The 22,178-nt window shown below is 41.3% G+C and overlaps 1 protein-coding gene across 1 annotated transcript in view; it reads right to left on the minus strand.

Annotated features, from left to right (window-relative positions):
• Window positions 1–2,052: 2,052 nt before the first annotated feature.
• The window catches only part of LOC126293281 (uncharacterized), a 626,955-nt gene continuing 606,829 nt past the window's right edge, over window positions 2,053–22,178 (minus strand). The window contains exons 9-12 of the mRNA XM_049986403.1: window positions 21,896–22,040; window positions 13,609–13,746; window positions 11,583–11,684; window positions 2,053–3,057 (exon numbers count right to left, since the gene is read on the minus strand). Of these exons, the coding sequence (XP_049842360.1) occupies window positions 2,750–3,057; window positions 11,583–11,684; window positions 13,609–13,746; window positions 21,896–22,040 (693 nt within the window). The 3' untranslated portion in view covers window positions 2,053–2,749. The remainder of the gene's footprint in view (window positions 3,058–11,582; window positions 11,685–13,608; window positions 13,747–21,895; window positions 22,041–22,178) is intronic.

Raw genomic sequence — 22,178 nt, forward strand, 5'->3', positions numbered from 1 at the left:
ATCTATTCAAAATATTTAAGTTATGTTATACAAGAGTAATAAATGCTTACATTTACTACTTCACTGTTCCGGTAATAAAATATAGAATTTCTAAGAAAATAACATGTATTTTTACAACCTACTTAAATTATAAAAAAAGATATGGCACTACACCAAGAAAATTGCTCTGGTACACTGATACAGAGGTACGGAAGTTGCAGCTATGCTAAACTGGAAATGCTAGCAATGGTGTCGGCTACACTGCATACATAATTTGCTATTTCTGGCAATTGAAAAAAAAAAGTTCTGGAATGTGAACTGATTATCTCGCACAGAAACATCCTAAACTTAAACTTATATCATACACATTGTACAGATTTTTCTTTAGTTATAATAGCTGAAAGAATAATGATCTGGTGCATTTTTCATAAATTTACTTTAGACATTGATGTGATATAGTATATGAATGAAAAATGTTTGAAGTATTTTGATTTATTCATATAATTTTAGCCAATATTTTCATAGCTATAGAACCATAGATATTTACTGGTTGCATATTATTAATAGAATTTTGTACATGTTCACAGGAAGTTACGTTTATTGAAAGCACTGGAACTAAAACTGGACTCTTTTAGGACAGAACAACTCAATGTTTACTATACTCAGCAAATAAGGAAAATCAGGAAAGAGCAATATTTCACTTTGCTCATTGTGTCTCCTTGCCCGGTAAATAGCTGAAGAATTCAGTAGCTAAACGCGCAACACAGGGGTGATAAATGTCAAGAAAAATCACTATCACAAAGAGAGTAAGAGGAGTACATACTGACAGAAGGAAGTGAAATGCAGAGGAGAGACTATGAGCGAGGGAAAAATATCTCTGCTTCATTCTTTGAAAGGTACATTTGAAGCCGTAAAATTCAAGTTTCTCTCTCGAAGCTTTGAAGCACGTACTGTGTCAGTTTTACATGTTGTCACATTGCATAAAGAGTTGGCACAAGGTAACAGAATACTATTGTATTTTTATTTTTATTTTTTTTTTGCATAGGAAGTGTGTTGATACTTTCTCAGTTGTGAAATGAAATTGTTCTTAAAGTGGTAATTTATGTTCTGTGACAAGGTGATTTACTACATATCAAAAGATACATATGATCTATGCTGTTGTATGGCTATAAAAACTGAACTCTCTTAAAGTATCATGTGAAATGCTGTTTTGTTGAAAACTGACATAGTGAGATAATGGCTGTGTAAAAAAGAGGTTAACTCTTACAAACAAGTAAATCAGCAGCAATTGACTGTTCTCAATAAACAGCATTATTAACAATGGCCTGTTGCTGATTTCCTGTTCTGTAGGAATTAACCTGTGTGATATAAAATATCTAGAAGCAGCAAGAGTGTGGTTATGGAGGAAGATGACCAAAACCAGTCTGACAGAGTGAACAACAAATGAAATTGTACTAAAAGGAATAAATTCAGAGAGAGAGCTCTCAAAAAACAACTGGAAGAAGCCATAACAGGTCTATCAAGAATTTTTTTTTTTTTTGCCTTCGCGCAGGCAAGTGGATCGTAGAGACAAGATATAACATTTTTCTGCAAATAGGACGTTCCACAGCTAAAGTTTATTGTTTAATAATATTATTATTTATACATTTGGGCTTTTATAGGGGCTGTACAATCACTAGTTAGCTTTAGTCATTACATCTTATCAAATCTTCTTCTTACTTCCATTTTTCATTTTCAGACTGCCAGTTGTTTGGGCATTAACCTACAGGAGGTGAAATTGCGTTTTTATGCCATCTGGGACTTCCTTGAGATTCTTTTGATTGTTGGCTAGCTATTGAACTTTGATTTTTCAGGTTACCTTTACTATGACGAAGATTCTCTGTTAATTGTGTCACTGATTCGTGCTATATATCGATGAAATTTTTGATCTCTTTTCTTCATAATTAAACTGAATAATTCTGTTAGGCAGTACAATCTTCCTGGTGCTTCCAGATACCATCTTGAATCATAGGGCCTGAATGTTTCCTTGCCATTTAGTTTTCTTGATAATTATTGACATTGACAGTTAACAATGATGTGGGGAGAGAGAGAGAGAGAGAGAGAGAGAGAGAGAGAGAGAGAGAGAGAGAGAGAGTGGAAGGGTGGGTTTGTGGGTTCAAACCTGGGTAGGGGTGGAAATTTTTGATGCTGTCACAGTGAGTGCTGTGAATCTTTTCGGGATGTAAAGGGAGACCGGGTCAAAAGACTTGCCACCCCTCCCCCTGCTAGTGCTGTGACAGATAGAAGGGCAGCAGTGAGATCGATTATCCAAACATGAGCCTGGATCTTCTTGTAAGTGGCCAAGATGTCAAGCTTGAACCTGGCAACAGTAAAGCCTGACTGTGGGGAGCTTGATCGGTTACAACAGCGAGTACTTGGAAATGGGGATGGACCCCTGAAACAATTTGCAAATAATGAAATATAAACAATAAATAGTAACTGCGGAAAAGCTATTTTCAGAAAAATATGGACCCACCCACAACTTTCCATTCTAAATTTATGGAGATTATTATTTGTAGTAAAATGATGATCATGATAGTGATGAAATATTCTCTGTCTACGCATGGTCCATTTTCCTTTTATAACAATTCATTAGCTGTAACAAATAGCAAATATGGGCTGGATTATGTAAGCAAATAATGCAAAACGCAGAAAAGCAGCTGCTGAGAGGGGCAAGGAGACACGAGAGTGGGGAGGTGACGGGGAACTGCACACCACATCCCCCAGCCATCTAAGTGGCGGAGTGGGCACGCGCTCCCACGGCCCCCACCTCAGAACCGGCCCGAGCATCAACGGCGACTTCGCCCTCTCCGCCATGCCGTCCGCGCGACGACCCCGGCTGCGCCGTGGGCGCGAGGCTCAGCAGCTGGCGCAGCAGCATCTGGTCCTTAGCACTGGCACCACCCGCGCTGCCGGCACCAAGGCCTCCGGGTGCAGGAGCCGCGTGGAGGGGTGTGCCGTTGGCTAGGCCTTCGCGAGCCGCGGCCAGCAGCTGCGGCTTTTCCGACAGCGTATCTGTCAGCGATGCTATCAGCACGTCTGCAGGTAAGAAATCATTTGTCACATTCCATAGATCCCATCAAGAAGCAGAACTTCAGAGGGCAAGGTGCCAGTATAAATTATTGTTGTTGTTGTTGTGGTCTTCAGTCCTGAGACTGGTTTGATGCAGCTCTCCAAGCTACTCTATCCTGTGCAAACTTCTTCATTTCCCAGTACCTACTTCAACCTACATCCTTCTGAATCTGATTAGTGTATTCATCTCTTAGTCTCCCTCTACGATTTTTGCCCTCCAACGCTAAATTGGTGATCCCTTGATGCCTCAGAACATGTCCTACCAACCGATCCCTTCTTCTAGTCAAGTTGTGCCACAAACTTCTCTTCTCCCCAATCCTATTCAATACCTCCTCATTAGTTATATGATCTACCCACCATTTTTCTGTAGCACCACATTTCAAAAGCTTCTATTCTCTTCTTGTCCAAACTAGTTATCGTCCATGTTTTAATTCCATACATGGCTATGCTCCATACAAATACTTTCAGAAATGACTTCCTGACACATCTATACTCTTCTTCAGAAACACTTTCCTTGCCATTGCCAGTCTACATTTTATACCCTCTATACTTTGGCCATCATCAGTTATTTTACTCCCCAAATAGCAAAACTGCTTTACTACTTTAAGTGTCTCATTTCCTAATCTAATTCCCTCAGCATCACCCGACGTAATTCGACTAGATTCCATTATTCTCGTTTTGCTTTTGTTGATGTTCATCTTATATCCTCCTTTCAAGACACTATCCATTCCGTTCAACTGCTCTTCCATGTCCTTTGCTGTCTCTGACAGAATTACAATGTCATCGGTGAACCTCAAAGTTTTTATTTATTCTCCATTGATTTTAATAGCTAATATGAATTTTTCTTTTGTTTCCTTCACTGCTTGCTCAATATACAGATTGAATAATTTGAGGATGGGCTACAATCCTGTCTCACTCCCTTCCCAACCACTGCTTCTCTTTTATGCCCCTCGACTCTTATAACTGGTTTCTGTACAAATTGTAAATAGTCTTTCGCTCCCTGTATTTTACCCCTGCCACCTTCAGAATTTGAAAGAGGGTATTCCAGTCAACATTGTCAAAAGCTTGCTCTAAGTCTACAAATGCTAGAAACATAGGTTTGCCTTTCCTTAATCTAGCTTCTAAGATAAATCATAGGGTCAGTATTGCCTCACGTGTTCCAATATTTCTACAGAATCCAAACTGATCTTCCCCAAGGTCGGCTTCTACCAGTTTTTCCATTTGTCTGCAAAGAATTTCTTTGGGAATTGGAATTATTATATTCGTCTTGAAGTCTGAGGGTATTTCGGCCGTCTCATACATCTTGCTCACCGGATGGTAGAGTTTTGTCAGGACTGGCTCTTCCAAGGCCCTCCGTAGTTGTAATGGAATGTTGTCTACTCCCAGAGCCTTGTTTCGACTCAGGTCTTTCAGTGCTCTGTCGAACTTTTCATGCAGTATCGTATCTCCCATTACATCCTCTTCCACTTCCATCGTGTTGTCCTCAAGCGCATTGCCCTTGTATAGACCCTCTATATACTCCCTTCACCTTTCTCCTTTCCCTTCTTTGCTTAGAACTGGGTTTCCATCTGAGCTCTTGACATTCATACAAGTGGTTCTCTTTTCTCCAAAGGTCTTTAATTTTCCTGTAGGCAGTATCTATCTTACCCCTAGTGATATGCGCCTCTACATCCTTATATTTGTCCTGTAGCCATCCCTGCTTAGCCATTTTGCACTTCCTATCGATCTCATTTTTGAGACGTTTGTATTCCTTTTTGCTTGCTTCAGTTACGGCATTTTTATATTTTCTCCTTTCATCAATTAAACTCAATATTTCTTCTGTTACCCATGGATTTCTACTAGCTCTCGTCTTTTTACCTACTTGATCCTCTGCTGCCTTCACTATTTCATCTCTCAAAGCTACCCATTCTTCTTCTACTGTATTTCTTTCCCCCATTCCTGTCAATTGTTCCCTTATGCTCTCCCTGAAACTCTGTACATCTACTGGTTTAGTATACATTAACATTTGACAAAGACATCATATAAATTTTATTTGTTTACTGCATTGCCTATAAACTCTACCATACAGCTTAAAGGTAATTGTGAGTCTGCCATCTAAATTTTAACAGGGGATATTACAGGAAAGATGTATGTGTCAATCGAACAGCAGTATACTGTGACGGTGTTCTTGTTCACAATGTGGGCCAGAGTCATCATCTGGATTTCACACAGGGGAGAATTATCGGGAAATGTGAAAAAGGATCCAGTGTGACGAGTGTAGCCCACGAGTTTGGTCTTGCTCCGGGAGTGTTGTGAACCACAAGCACTGCTGCCTGATGGAGAGCAGGTGGTTGACCGTGGTAAACTACAACTGCAGGATTGCAAGGTGTGCAGTAGCACGTGTGTGAGACTGGGCTTTTTGCCTGATGACCAGTCCGTCATGTTCCGTTAACACCTGAACATTGGTGGCACTGTTTGCAATGGTGCCAAGAGCAAAGTGACTGGAACAGTGAGAGGAGTGGGGTAAGCTCTTCTCAGACGAGAGCAGATTTAATCTGATAACTGATTCTGGACATAATATTATACGGCGAAAGGTGGGAACATGTAAAGCATCCAGGAACAGTGTTGAACACGAACGTTTTGTTGGTCGAGGTGTTACAGTAAGGCAAAGTATAATGTTTTTTAACTGTACTGGCCTCCAAATATTTGAACAGAGTATACTTGCCAGCCAACGTTATTGTGACACTGTATTCCGTTGCACAGGTAATAGAGGTCATGGAATTCTTTCCATAGTGCACCCCACATGCAAGAGAATGGGGCCCTGCAGGACTCTGTCCTGAATGTCCCACACATTTTAATTGCCATCAGTGGTCTCACATTAGCAGTAGGATCGTCAGTATCTCCCTATACACTGGCAATTTTTGTATTTCGTTCTGCTCCTCTTCCACTGTTGCAGCTGAATGCTGTCTGCAGGGAGCTATATGGAAGGCGCAGTCGTGGGCCCTCACTCACAGATTTCATTTTTCGGCTGCCAAAACTTGTGTGATGCACTTCTGTCATTGTCGTACTGTCTACCCCATCCAGAACTTTACCTCATAGTTCACCTCACCATCCAAATTAAAGTCTTCTTTTCCCCAACAGAGTGGTACATCTCCCACAACGGTGGCCTAGAATTGGGCTTCTCTTCACCATCCATATCCGGTCACTTCTTCATTAACTCAGTGCTTCCCCCTTACTACCTTTCCTGCAGGCCCCTCTTCTGCACACATCCACGGTCCATACATTGGCCACGGCTTTGGCTGGATCTATTGCTAGGCCCCAAAGACTCAGTTCCACCTGAGGCCCTCCGTCGGCATTTCATCTCTCTTCTCGGCCAGTTTGAGGGCTCAGAAATAATCTACACTGATGGATCACTGGTCGACGGTCTTGTTGGCCATACGGAACAACACTCCTTGCTGGATGGCTGCAGCGTTGTCACTGCATATCCTACTCTATAGTGTGTCCCAGGAGGAATGGTTAGTATTGAAGGGTATGACAGGAATGATCATTTGAGGCAAAGAAAACTTATATTGACATATGTCCTGTACGAAATGGTTTCAGAGATAGAACACATTTAACGTAATTTCTCATTGATTTTCTTAGAGAGCACTACATCACAGAAGCCGTCAACATACACTATGTCTACATATTCTTAATTAATGTAGTTCTGTGGCATTTTAGCCAATGTGTGTACAACCACAGTGAATGGACACTTTCCTCAGTTACAGTCTCATTCGCTCGCACTACTTTACTGACAACACACTGTGGATAACTCTACGTTCAGTGGCCTATTTTAATAGCATAAAGACATTGTGGAAAAAGAGATTGAAAGCAATGAGGTAAGTTGGGCTAGAATAGAATGTCAAAGGGGTTTGATGGGTAAGACATACATGCCTGCACCACTGACCCAAAATCAAATAAACATTAAATATGTTCTCAGAATAGGGCGTATGTCCATATGAAGTCTCTTTGCTTCAATCAAATGATCATTCCTTTCATATTGACCATTCCTCCAGGTATACCCCGTGTGTGGTGAGTAGCAATATCTCCTTTCATGTTGTTGTTATTCCATCCTAGACTTAAAGATTCTGTTTTTCATATCACTTGCTTTTAGTTCCCTTTCGGAGAAATAAATGTAAAATTTTTTTCTGTTTATTTTTCATCCTGCCAACAGTTTTCATTTTCTGTAGAGTCAAAACAGTGTTATATTTAAACACATTTTGTTTGGCATACTATAACAACAGTTCAGTGCCTCCTTGTGCACATTAACGAGTTCCTAGATTGTCTCATCTTTGCTCCCTTGAACAGGTGTTATTCTCTATATGTTTCACTTAGTTGCTCAGATCTCAGTTCACAGTCATCACTTTTTGACCATTCAGACAAGCTTGTCACCTACATCTCAACAACCAGAAATTTGTATTCAAAATGAAAATAATCATTATAATTGTAACAGACTACTGTAGGACCATTTTTTTTATTTTGTCAAAATTTGCCATATTATGCACAGATAATCTGCAAGCCATTTAATCTGAATAAACAGTCATTTGCTGTATTTAAAGAACAGTATGGGAAACAAAATAACTAGTAATGACTTAAGCAGAGATGATACAAAATGCAGATTGGCTACAGTTGATGAAAGTGAGAAATTTTTAACACCTATTACATATTTAAGCATTAAGGAGTCATTTATGGAAATGTCTGTCTGGGCTGTACCCTTGTATGGACAAAATAGCATAAAAGTTTGTGAAATCAGGTTGTGGAAGACTGGATGGGTAGATAGGATAAATAATGAAGAGATACTAAATTTAATTGGAGAGAGAGGAAATTGATGGCACAAACTGACTAAAAGAAGCAAGCAGTTGATATGAGGCAGTAAGGAATTGTCAGTTTGGTAACGAAGGGGTAACAATTGTAGGAGACAAACATTTGATTACAGTAAGCAGGTTTGTTGCAGAGATGAAGAGGATTGCACAGGATAGACTAGCATTAGCATGGAGAGGTGCATCAAACCAGTCTTTGACTGAAGACAGCAGTAGCATGTTAAGCCTACTATCTATACCAATATTACCATAAACACAAATGGTATGACTTTGGTCAGAAAGAATGCAGAGTACTGTCATTTTTCTACACTTGGTGTCTATGACTGCCAACTGTAAAAAGTATTATGTATTTGACAAAGGAATATTTCTTAAACTTGATCTAGTGGTAATACTCATCTTGAAGAAGCTCACTTTACTGCAACTATTTGTCTGGGAAGGTACATTACAACAGATTTTGATATTTTACCAATCAACTGAAGTCTGCCACAGCTTTACCCATGACTGAGCCTATCTGATCATTAATATTAAGGAAAGTATAGATTGCTGCACACCATATTGAGGACGTGCTGTGTTGCAGAAAGACTGCTATATATTTGAGCTTTTGGCCTCACACGTATGACCATTGTCTCTGGCCCCTCAGGCTGTGGTCAAGTGTGTATTTTCTGCTTTAGAAGGATGCTTTGAGGGCAAAGCTCAGATATATAGCAGTCTTTTTGTTAAGCCTGTCTGCAACTGAGCATGTCCTTTGTATGGTGAGTAGCTATCTATGTCATTATTCCTTCTTGGCTTTTCCATGCTCTATTTCATAGGGTAATACTAATGTTGGTTTATTTAATTATGATGTTTGATTTAAGCAAAACATTTTAAATATTGCACAATTTCTTGGACAGTAGCTACTGTCTCAAAATTAGTAGTGTGTGATCTCATATGGTGACTGAAATTCATACATTTGGGAATTCTATTGATGTACGGGAGTTGTGCCAGTTTATTCTTGCTAGATAGCCAATTTCCACCATTCATTATTACACTTTTCAGTAGTATGTTTCTCTGTTTTGTTACGTTCCTGTAATGTGTGATCCACTGTTTGGTTTCCACCATTGCATGTATATAGGTCATTGTTAGTTATTCTGAATTGATGGTATTAAACTTTTGATTTTTGTCTCTCATTAAAATCACCACAGAATTATGAGAGATTGGTAATGTGTCCACCAGTGTTTCGTGCACAGTTGGAAAATATTATGTTGTAATGATTCCTTTGTAGTTTGTTGCCATTAATTCTTCCAAGGTCACTGTTCTTTGAAGGTTCTGGGACTCTGATATAATTAACTTCCTTGTGCAATCAGGATGCCTCTTTAACCAACTAGTCTGCAAGTTCATTTTTGTTTGAGTCCAGTTCTTCTTTTGTAACATCCTAATCTTATTTCTCATTACATGAATAAGGCTGTTGTTATAGCTTTGACTCCTCAAAGAATGTAATGTTGTTTTAGTGTCATTTTTTGTAAGCCAGATGGTGCCTTAGCTTTTTCAAGAACTTTTGAAATGTGAAGTATTCTACCTGGCACTTTGTTTATGAAACCTGCTATGCCTAGCCTACTCCTGTCAGTGAACATTATATCAAGTATGACTTACTGTTTTTCTTTCATTAAAAACGACAGTATCCTGTTGATGAGGCGAGTTCTTGTGATGATCAGTAGTTTCTAATGTTCTTTTAGTATTTTCAGTTTTAATTTCATAATTAATGGTGTTACCCCCAACAGAATAAACAGCACTTACTTTCATACTGTTCTATATGTTTTTTTGCAATTGTGATATCATGATATCCATCAGTCACTGTGCTTGATATACATTCCTGGAAATTGAAATAAGAACACCGTGAATTCATTGTCCCAGGAAGGCGAAACTTTATTGACACATTCCTGGGGTCAGGTACATCACATGATCACACTGACAGAACCACAGGCACATAAACACAGGCAACAGAGCATGCACAATGTCGGCACTAGTACAGTGTATATCCACCTTTCGCAGCAATGCAGGCTCCTATTCTCCCATGGAGACGATCGTAGAGATGCTGGATGTAGTCCTGTGGAACGGCTTGCCATGCCATTTCCACCTGGTGCCTCAGTTGGACCAGTGTTCGTGCTGGACGTGCAGACCGCGTGAGACGACACTTCATCCAGTCCCAAACATGCTCAATGGGGGACAGATCCGGAGATCTTGCTGGCCAGGGTAGTTGACTTACACCTTCTAGAGCACGTTGGGTGGCATGGGATACATGCGGACGTGCATTGTCCTGTTGGAACAGCAAGTTCCCTTGCCGGTCTAGGAATGGTAGAACGATGGGTTCGATGACGGTTTGGATGTACCGTGCACTATTCAGTGTCCCCTCGACGATCACCAGAGGTGTACGGCCAGTGTAGGAGATCGCTCCCCACACCATGATGCCGGGTGTTGGCCCTGTGTGCCTCTGTCGTATGCAGTCCTGATTGTGGCGTTCACCTGCACGGCGCCAAACACGCATACGACCATCATTGGCACCAAGGCAGAAGCGACTCTCATCGCTGAAGACGACACGTCTCCATTCGTCCCTCCATTCACGCCTGTCGCGACACCACTGGAGGCGGGCTGCACGATGTTGGGGCGTGAGCGGAAAACGGCCTAACGGTGTGCGGGACCGTAGCCCAGCTTCATGGAGACGGTTGCGAATGGTCCTCGCCGATACCCCAGGAGCAACAGTGTCCCTAATTTGCTGGGAAGTGGTGGTGCAGTCCCCTACGGCACTGCGTAGGATCCTACGGTCTTGGCGTGCATCCGTGCGTCGCTGCGGTCCGGTCCCAGGTCGACGGGCACGTGCACCTTCCGCCGACCACTGGTGACAACATCGATGTACTTTGGAGACCTCACGCCCCACGTGTTGAGCAATTCGGCGGTACGTCTACCCGGCCTCCCGCATGCCCACTATATGCCTTCGCTCAAAGTCCATCAACTGCACATACGGTTCACGTCCACGCTGTCGCGGCATGCTACCAATGTTAAAGACTGCGATGGAGCTCCGTATGCCACGGCAAACTGGCTGACACTGACGGCGGCGGTGCACAAATGCTGCGCAGCTAGCGCCATTCGCCGGCCAACACCGCAGTTCCTGGTGTGTGCGCTGTGCCGTGCGTGTGATCATTGCTTGTACAGCCCTCTCGCAGTGCCCGGAGCAAGTATGGTGGGTCTGACACACCGGTGTCAATGTGTTCTTTTTTCCATTTCCAGGAGTGTACTTATTGCAATTGCACAGCCTTGTTAGAACATTAATCCATACTGGAAATGCATATGCTAAGATAATATTAACTCTTACGGATTTGGAGCCAATTATCCAGTGAACTCTGGCTGATTTCAATAATAATGTGTATTTGTCTGTGATGCTCTGTTTTGGTCAGTAAATCTGGGTAGTGTTTGTTTCTGTAATGTTTATTATAGCATAGTGTTTGTTTGTATACTGCAGTACGATGCTTCTAAATTTCAGTATTCTACTGATAGTTATGTTTCAGGATTCACTGCCAGACATCCTTTTCTCATACCTGCTGAAAATATAATTTCTGAACAGTGTTACCTTTGTATACTATTTGAAATTTTTTGCTCACACTGTAAGCATGAAGCACTTACCAAGAACCTTCTTCTCGAGGCTGCGCGAGATGTGTCCCTGCTCCGCCTCTGCCTCCAGGAATGCCGTGAACTTCTGCAGTGCACTCTGGGCCTCAGCACTCCCTGTAAACATGCCGACATCGCAGATGTTCTCTTTCCTTTATGTTAGATAAGATAAGATACTTTATTGTCACATTGATTGTATAAAAACATGTTTTCGATTGAGAACACTGGTGATTAGTCAGTCTTTAACCTAAGTTGTTACAGTATTTTATATACTACAGGAAATACATAATACATACATTTCTTTTATTATAATAAAAGTACAACATTATATTTTAAATCTTTTTGTAACTCATCGAAGCATTACCATAGCCTTCACACACCAATATGAAGTATGGATGTACTGAACGGGATACAAACCACCATTCAAACTATAATTCTATACATAAAAAAATGAATACAGAGTGAACGTGTATACTTTGAATCTATATGGCTTCGAAAGTGTACCATTACTTCCTATTCCTATTTTATAAATTTTTCTAGACTATGACAACATTTGCTTTGTAGGTATGTGTCGATGGTCTCCATTGTGGATTCTCCAGATATTGACCTTATCTTATTTCTGAGCTTCAGAGCCATGTAATATGGAGTATTTTACATGCCACCTTGTCAGTGACAAGGCATGTGTGACTGTATTTCCTTCTAACAGATGTGAGTTTTTCTGTTCAAAGAGAAGTATTTCATATATGAAGATTGAAGGGATTGCATGAATGTCTACCATTGGTTCCTGTCATTGCCCTGATTTTTTTTTTGAAGGAGGTTTGTCTTTTCAGGACCCCAAAATATTATTCCATATCTTATGTTATGAAATACATGTGGTATACAGTTTTCTTCACTGTTAAATCTGTTACTTTGTGTAGTACCCTCATTGCATAAACTAAACTATTTAATCTCTTCAGTAAACTGTCCACATGGTCGGTTCATTGCAAGTTTTTATTTAAAGTTATCCCAAGAAATTTGTTATAAAGTTAAAGCTGTTAACTTGTCAGTATTCCATCCAGAACTATGAATGTGAAGTGCTTCAGGACCAAATTAATCTGTTATAATCAACAATATCTAAAGCATCAAACAATGGAAAATCAAGGATGGAATGTAACAATATTATGAGAAGTAAAGTTGCTACTTACCATATAGCAGAGATGCTGAGTCGCAGATAGGCACAACACGCATGCATGTACACAAATGCAACTCGCACGCTCATATTGCCCGAGACTGCAGTTGTGTGTGAGAGATGGGTTTGCGTGAATGCGTATATATGTCTATTGTTGACGACAGCCTTAGCGGCCAAAAGCTATAATTTTGATAGTCTCTTTGTGCTGTGCCTATCTGTGACTCAGCATCTCTGCTATATAGTGAGTAGCAATTTTCCTTCTCATAATATTGTTAAAATATCTAAAACATGACAGCTCTGAATTTTAACATCTTATAATATCTGTTCAACAGGTCTTTAAATAGGCATCACCCATGTAGATGCAGTCAGCTGGCATTCAAAGAATGAAGGTACTACTTTTGTCAGTCCGAGTAATTAAATTATTTTGCACTGAGTTATGATCTTGTGCATTTGCTTACTAGTTGGTCATTTGTATAAATATGAACTACCACTTGTGAACTTGCATTAGGCTACTCGTAACCTATTAAGCTTACTGACCAGTGTTGTCAAATCTTTACATCTCATTGCAAGCAAGCTGATAACCATGTGACAGCATTGTATTGAATTCTTTAATAACAGTTTAAGCACCTAATAATCACAAAAAGGGTAGAGGTATAAGAAGCATTACAAGACTTGCAAAATATTAGCCTGAGTCAGCAAAGCTTATGGTTTGCTCCACATTTGGAATTTAGCAAGATTTTCCATTCATTCAGACTCTCGGTAATATCTTTATTTACACTAACTGCAACTATGGCCATTATGTAGGGCTTATAAAAAGTGCTCTCACAAACAGACATTGTGTAGTGTATTGCAGACTTGAGTAAGGTAACTTACCCCTGGTGAGAGACTGTGTGAACATGATCTTGGCCAGCTGGTAAATGACCTCTTCCAGCGAGTACTCCGTGTACAGGAAGTCCACCACCTTCAACCTCTCCAGCAGCTCCTCGTAGTCTTCATCGGAACTGTCAGAAACTGGAACAAGGAGTTGCAGTTAAGTTGATACCGGTGCGACATTTAAGTCCTCATGGGCACCAGCAGGGTTAAAATGTCAGAAACAATATTGCTGCAATATAGCTTTTCATCACCATCAGATGCTACTGATATCCTGGACTGTTAAGGGAGCTCCTAAACTTTCTATACCATTGTAATATTACTGCCAATGTTCTCTAGCATCGGAATGTATGATACACAACTACTAATGTGGAACATTTTTGCAGTTTAACTTCTGATTACTATACATGCATCTACCCATGTAGGGCATCACTCAAAGTATTGCATTTTTCTATAAAATTTGCTCTACTGTCTTTAATTACACTTTCTATTATTTTAGATAAGACAGGGGTGTTAGTTATTGGTTGGCAATTCTCTTGCTGCCCCCTTTGAAAATAGGGATCACTTTACTATTTTTTATATACATGCCACAGATATTCCTTCTACTACCATGACTTAGTTTGTAAGAAACGTCAGAGACTTCACCACCCACTGCCAGCAGCATGTAATATGTCTAGTAGATATACTTTTGAGTTGTTCAATATTTTTTGTTTTTAATTGATTTATTAGCTTCACTATTTCAAGTACATTTGTTGGGAGAAGGAAGAAACTATCTGTCTAATGAGGAGTAGTTTTGTGAGCTAGCAGTCCGTTCACAGTCACAGTATCAACTAGTTTATTTTGCAATATTTGAGTGATATGCTACCAGTTTGTCTGAAGACCATAACAATAACATTCAGAAATGAAACGAGGATTAAAATTACTTTGTTTTGTAGCATTAAAGCACATAAAACAGATTTATTAAAATTCAAAACCATTGTGTTAATCTATAACGTTATTTTTTTTCACCTTTGGCGGACATACACTTTTTTGCAGGAGTAACAATGTAGAACCTGTAGTGAGTAGAAACTTGAATTTTGTGGCTGTAGGTATGGTTATCAATTAAAATGATGATTGACTGTAGCTATTAATGACTCATTATGCTTTCCACAGCACATTTTGGAGGATTATACCTCCATCGTCAGGGGAATTAACTCAATTTAACAAGGCATGGACAGTTTGTGGCTATATCTTTCTGTGGATATATACAGGGTAGGCAAAATGAGACTGTCCCAGAAAATATTTGCAAGGGTGATTTGGACCAGTCTGTTGTTGGTGCACGACAGAAGTGCCTGTCACAGAAAATGCTCGAAATTGAGATTTTCTTGCACCAATCCATTGCTGTTATATGTCCATGTTCATGTATCTCTCATATGCTATGTGCCAAGTTCTCTGATATCTCTTTACATTTGAATAAGAGGGAGGGGTAGGCTGTTTAGTGACCAGTGAAATAAAACAGAAAATGGTGTCCATGATGCAGCTTGTATATTGTCAAGAGTTGTGTGAAGACAATTAACTAGCAATGTGAGTGGAACTGTTTGTCCAAGCATTTAAGATGGAAGTGCTTTGGAAATTTCTGGCAAAGTTTGCAGTGAATAACCTAGTGGCAAAATGGTATGAAGCATTTGGCTTTTCCAATATCTACTGTGATGTTAATTCATAAGTGTCAGATGTGCTCCAGTCACATTATAAATACATTGCCCATAAAAAAAGTTGGGGGAGCACTTAGAAGACATACACACCACATTTCAGATGTGACAGTAGTCCAGTATCGGACTGTACGTGACCACAAGAACAGGCACACGCACACGCATCATCAAGTTTCCAGTGGAACATGTCTGGCCAGCACAAGGGAGGATTTCTGTATTGTGCACCAAACACACTGTAGCTCCTTCATGCCAGTGCCTGACATCTGAGAACAAGTAATGGCTTGCCCGCACCATCAGTTGGTAGTAGGTGCTGGACTGGAGAATTATTGTCCTGTATGAAGGAAGCCGTTTTCATCACAACACAAACCACTGTGTTTGGATTGGTGCTGTGACTCAGAAGCATGGACTGTGATTAATGGTGTCACACTGTGTTCAGTGATGAATAACAGTATTGTACTACCCTAGATGACCATCGACAGCGAGTAAGGTTGGTGGTTTAGGGACAGGCCTCTTTCTTCCAATGTTTCAAAGAGGCTTACGTGTGACTTCAGGTGTCACGGTGTGGGGAGCTATTGGACATCACTGAGGTATTCAACAAGTCTCAGGATCTTTATTAGAAAGAAAGATTAGGTGCCATTGGAGGGGAGGGGGGGCAGGGTGTGTTCATTGCAGTCGGCAAAAATATTGTCTCTACAGAGGTTGACATGAAGTGTGATAGTGAAGTTATCTAGTCGCACATAACAGGTCTGAGCGAAACAAAGTTAATTGTTGGATGTTTTTACTGCCCACCCAACTTGTCTGTGACAGTTTTGGAGTCATTCAAAGAAAGTCTGTGGTCAGTTGTGCATAAATGCCCAGTTCATGCAATACTAGTTGTTGGTGACTTCTACGTACGCAGTATGGACCGGTGCGTGTATGGATTCATTGCAGGGGATACAGCTAGACAATCTTGTGAAGTATTTTTGAACATGTTTTCTGAAGACTGTCTTGAGAAGGTAGTTCAGCAACCGACATGCAACGCAAGTGTCGTGGACCTTGTAGCATTTTAAATTCCATGATTAAGAAATTGTTCATGCAGGGTAATCTTACAAATGTACTGTCACACAGAGTCCTGTCTGGATGACACAGTAATAAGCATCCATGGCATAAAGAAACAACTGAAATAACTCATCAGATCTGGATGTAATCACAATTCAGTTTGCATACATCATGAATGTCTCACTAAGCACAAAGTGCCAATTCCCTGGAAAAAGTGCAGATGGCTCATGTATATAAGAAGGGTAAAAGAACAGACCTGCAAAACTACCGAATTCTAGAATATATCCTGAGTTCCAGTACAATAAATTTCCTAGAGACTGAAAAGGTCATGTCCACAGCTTTAGGAAGCACTGCTTGTGCAAAACCCAGCTTACTATTTTCTCACGTGATATACTGTGAACTATGGATGAAGGGCAACAGGCTGATTTCCTATTTATAGATTACCGAGAAGCATTTGAAACGGCACCTCACTTCAGACTGTTAACAAAGGTACATGCATACTGAGTGGGCTCCCAGATATGTGACTGGCCCGAGGTCAATTAAGTAATAGAACTCAATATGTTATTCTCGATGGCGGGTGTTCATCAGGGACAGGGGTAACATCAGGAGTGCCTCATTGAAGTATGATAGGACCGTTGCTATTTTCTGTATACATAAATGATTTGGTGGACAGGATGGGCAGCAATCTGCAGTTGTTTGCTGATGATGCTGTGGTGTACTGGAAGGTGTAAAAAATAAGTGACTGTAAGTGGATACAAGATGACCTAGACAAAATTTCTAGTTGATGTGATAAATGTCAGCTCGCTCTTAATACAGAAAACTGTAAATTAATGTGGGTGAGTAAGAAAAACAAACTTGTAATGTTAATGTTCAGATAGAGCATTAGTAGTGTCCTGCTTGACTCGATCATGTCATTTAAATACCTGGACATAAAATTGTGAAGTGATATGAAATGCAAAAGCATGTGAGGATTGTGGGAGGGAATGCAAATGGTCGACTTCAGTTTATTGCGAGAATTTTTGGAAAATGTTGTTCATCTGTAAAGGAGACCTATTCTTGAGTACTGTTTGGGATCTGCACACCCCAGATTGAAAGAAGACATTGAAGCAATTCCGAGGTGAGCTGCTAGATTTGTTATCAGTAGGTTTGATTAACATTCAAATATTATGGATAGGCTTCAGGAGCTCAAGTGGGAACCTATGGAGGGAACAAGACATTCATTTCGGAGAACACTTTTGAGAAAGTTTGGAGAAGTGCCATTTGAATCCAACTGCAGAATGATCCTACTGTGCCAACATGTGTTTCGTGTAGGGCTCATACGGATGCATATCAATATTCGTTTTTCCCTTAATATATCTGGGACGAGAATAGGAAAGGAAACAACTAGTTGTGTTACAGGCTACCCTCCACCATGCTCTGTACAGTGATCAAAAGTATCCAGACACTTGGCTGAAAATGACTTATAAATTCATGCTGCCCTCCATAGGTAATGCTGGAATTCAATATGGTGTTGGCCCACCCTTAGCCTTGATGACATTTTCCACTCTTGCAGGCATATATTCAAACAGGTGCCGCAAGCTTTATTGGTGAATGGCAGCCCATTATTCATGACACGCCACACTGAGGAGAGGTATCGATGTTGATTGGTATGGTCTGGCATATAGCTGGCTTCTCAAAACATCCTAAAGGTGCTCTGTAGGATTCAGGTCAGGACTGTGGAGGCCAGTCCATTAGAGGTATGTTATTGTTGGGTAACCATTCCACCACAGGCCGTGCATTATGGACAGGTGGTCGATCGTGTTGAAAGATGGAATTGCTCTTCAACAGTGGGAAGCAAGAAGCAAGCCCCTTCCATGATAGACCTGACCACACCATAACACCACTGCCTATGATTTTTACTATTGCCACTACACACATTCACCGAGCATTCACCATACCCACACCCTGCCACATTGTCTACCATGATTTGTCATTCCACACAACATTTTTACACTATTTACACCAAGTGACCGTTGTCTGGCGTTCTGAGCAGCCGCTCGATCATGAAATCCAAGTTTCCTCACCACCTGCGTGACTGTCATAGTACTTGCAGTGGATCCTGATGCAGTTTGGAATTCCTGTGTGATGGTCTGGATAGATGTCTGCCTATTCCACATTACAACCCTCTTCAACTGTCGGCGATCTCTGTCAGTCAATAGGTGAGGTCGGCCTATATGCTTTTGTACTGTATGTGTCCCTTTACGTTTCCACTTCACTGTCACATTGGACCTAGGGATGTTTAGGAAATCTTGCATGCAGATATATGACACAAGTGATACCTGACCACGTTCGAAGTTCCGCGGAGTGCCCCATTCTGCTCTCTCACAATGCCTAATGATTACTGACATGGAGTACCTCACAGTAAATGTTCAAAATACTTGTAATATGAAAAACGTGTGTTTTTGGGGGTGTCCGGATACTTTTGATCTCATAGTGTATGTAAATGCACACTTCAAGTGAGAGCTGGTAATGCTTGAGGAAACTCTGATGGCACAGTGATGCATCCTGCATCCTCGTATGTGACAGATCGTGCTTGATGCTGAGTTTCTCCCATGGTCAGCATGATCCACAAATCTCTCCCTGATAGGATATGAAGGACCGGCTTGCCTCAAGTGAGGATACAACATCTTGAGGATACCCTTCCCAGTGGAATCAAGGCTTGCATTCAGGCCAGAGTAGTTGCTACATCATAGTGACAAGTGGGGTCATATTGCAGGTTCAATTTGACCCAATTTTGTAATACACTCCTGGAAATTGAAATAAGAACATCGTGAATTCATTGTCACAGGAAGGGGAAACTTTATTGACACATTCCTGGGGTCAGATACATCACATGATCACACTGACAGAACCACAGGCACATAGACACAGGCAACAGAGCATGCACAATGTCGGCACTAGTACAGTGTATATCCACCTTTCGCAGCAATGCAGGCTGCTATTCTCCTATGGAGACGATCGTAGAGATGCTGGATGCCATTTCCACCTGGCGCCTCAGTTGGACCAGCGTTCATGCTGGACGTGCAGACCGCGTGAGACGACGCTTCATCCAGTCCCAAACATGCTCAATGGGGGACAGATTCGGAGATCTTGCTGGCCAGGGTAGTTGACTTACACCTTCTAGAGCACGTTGGGTGGCACGGGATACATGCGGACGTGCATTGTCCTGTTGGAACAGCAAGTTCCCTTGCCGGTCTAGGAATGGTAGAATGATGGGTTCGATGACGGTTTGGATGTACCGTGCACTATTCAGTGTCCCCTCGACGATCACCAGAGGTGTACGGCCAGTGTAGGAGATCCCTCCCCACACCATGATGCCGGGTGTTGGCCCTGAGTGCCTCGGTCGTATGCAGCCTTGATTGTGGCGCTCACCTGCACGGCGCCAAACACGCATATGACCATCATTGGCACCAAGGCAGAAGCGACTCTCATCGCTGAAGACGACACGTCTCCATTCGTCCCTCCATTCACCTCTGTCGCGACACGACTGGAGGCGGGCTGTACGATGTTGGGGCGTGAGCGGAAGACGGCCTAACGCTGTGCGGGACCGTAGCCCAGCTTCATGGAGACGGTTGCGAATGCGATACCCCAGGACCAACAGTGTCTCTAATTTGCTGGGAAGTGGCGGTGCGGTCCCCTACGGCACTGCGTAGGATCCTACGGTCTTGGCGTGCATCCGTGCGTCGCTGCGGTCTGGTCCCAGGTCGACAGGCACGTGCACCTTCCGCCGACCACTTGTGACAACATCGATGTACTGTGGAGACCTCACGCCCCACGTGTTGAGCAATTCGGCGGTACGTCCACCCGGCCTCCCGCATGCCCACTATACGCCCTCGCTCAAAGTCCGTCAACTGCACATACGGTTCACGTCCACGCCCACGAGGGTGGGCGGCTGGGACCACAGAAAGCAGGTACTGTCTGGGGATAGACTGTATACATAACATCTGTACTCTACAAGGCATTTTATCGTGTACTGTCATTCCCCATGTCAGTGTGTTCAAGAACTGGCAGATGTAATGAACTGCAATCATTCCATCATCGTGTGACATTTGTGTGCATAGTGTAAGGAAAAGAAAGGAATGTTTGAGGCAAAAAGAAAAGAAAAAAAAAAATCTGCAACTCCCCATTGAAAAACTGTGCACATCCACAAAAGATAATGTTTTGCATCTGGTGGAATAGCAACAGGGTGTACTACTACAAGCTGCTTCGCTGAGGTGAAACCATCACTCCAGACGTTATTTTATTTGCAACAACTGAGACATCTTGCAGACACAGTTGAAGAAAAATGATCAGGAAGACTATGTGAAGTGATGCTACTCCATGATAATGCCTGCCTGCATTCTGCTAGTCTGACAAAAAACACTATACTGGAGTTGGGTAATCATTTTGCATCCACCTCATTTAAATGATTTTGTGCCCTCGGATTTTCATCTTTCCTGCTCTCAGGTGAACAGACTTCCAGGAACTTCCTCTTCAGATAAAAATGCACTCTATACATGGGTTGATGTGTTCATCACCTCAAAACCACATAATTTCCATAGTCATAGAATCATAAAGTACCCCAGCATTGGCAGGTTGTTGTAAATAATGAAGAAGAATAGGTTCTTGATGATTAAAGTCTCTGTTATGTGTATCTGTTGTTATAACATATGCACGAGTCTGATTTAAAAATTTCAGAATGACTGAACAGACTTTGCAAGTAATATTGTTGTGTAACAGTTGTATGTATATCTCACAATAAAAATAATCGATGTTCAACAGTCATTTAATTATAGTTATGATCCTGTATCTTTGTCAGGGTTTATCCAAAGAATATCTTACTTTTAACTACAACATAATTAATTATACTTCAGCTGCTAGGTGGTACACACAAATGTTTATACCACGACTGTTCCTTCTGCACTTTGCCACAATTTTCTAGCAATGCAACTTCTCTGCGTATAACAGGGTCATTTGCAAAAGGCTTCATGGAACTTCCAATGTTATCCACTAGGTTGTTTGTATTTTGTGAAACATAATGGTCCTATACCACTAACTTGGAGTGCACATGAATTTACATATGAAGATTTCCCCACTGTTAAGAATGACAGGTGTTCTGTTTGGAATTCTTGAATCCCATCATAAAATTGGCATTACATTCTGTGGACTCCTATTTTATTTTGTTCTGAACTGAGGGCAGCTATGGGAAGCAGAAAGAACACTGCCGGGAGAACAGCAGATACGAGCAACTCATTACATGAGGAACATCTGATGATGACACTGAGGTGTGCTGGTCAGACAGCACCATCTCAATGAGTGGTTGTGAAGTATCTACACAGTTACAGAATTTGATGTGGACAGCTTTCCACTGTGTGCTTTTGAACCTTTTCCTTTTAAGAACAAGACAATTTAGAATTCTAAATCCCTTTGGGCACTGAAATTGTTATATGCAGCTATTTGTTACAAGGTTTGTACTTCAGTATGCATGAGTAATATGGTTACAGCTACAGACAAAACCATGAGATGTTGTCATTCAGAGTACTTACCTTTGTTGGTTTCAATATGTGAGCCAGTATTCTTCTTGTCATTCTGCAGTACTTCATTGTCCTGTGGGAGCAGCTTGGGTTCTGAAGTCACCGGAACCTCTGGCTTGTCGAGACCCAGTGCCTTCTGGAGGAGGGTAGCCCGATCCTGGGAACAAACATACCATCACCTGTGTTTGCAGCAGACATATCTTACTATTACTATAGGTTAAGAAAAGTATTTGATATTTTTTTTCATACACACATTTTGTTTTACTGGTAGCATAAGATTAAACTCTGAATACTC

This window comes from Schistocerca gregaria, chromosome 10 (assembly GCF_023897955.1).
Source record: "Schistocerca gregaria isolate iqSchGreg1 chromosome 10, iqSchGreg1.2, whole genome shotgun sequence".
NCBI classification, from domain to species: Eukaryota; Metazoa; Arthropoda; class Insecta; order Orthoptera; family Acrididae; genus Schistocerca; species Schistocerca gregaria.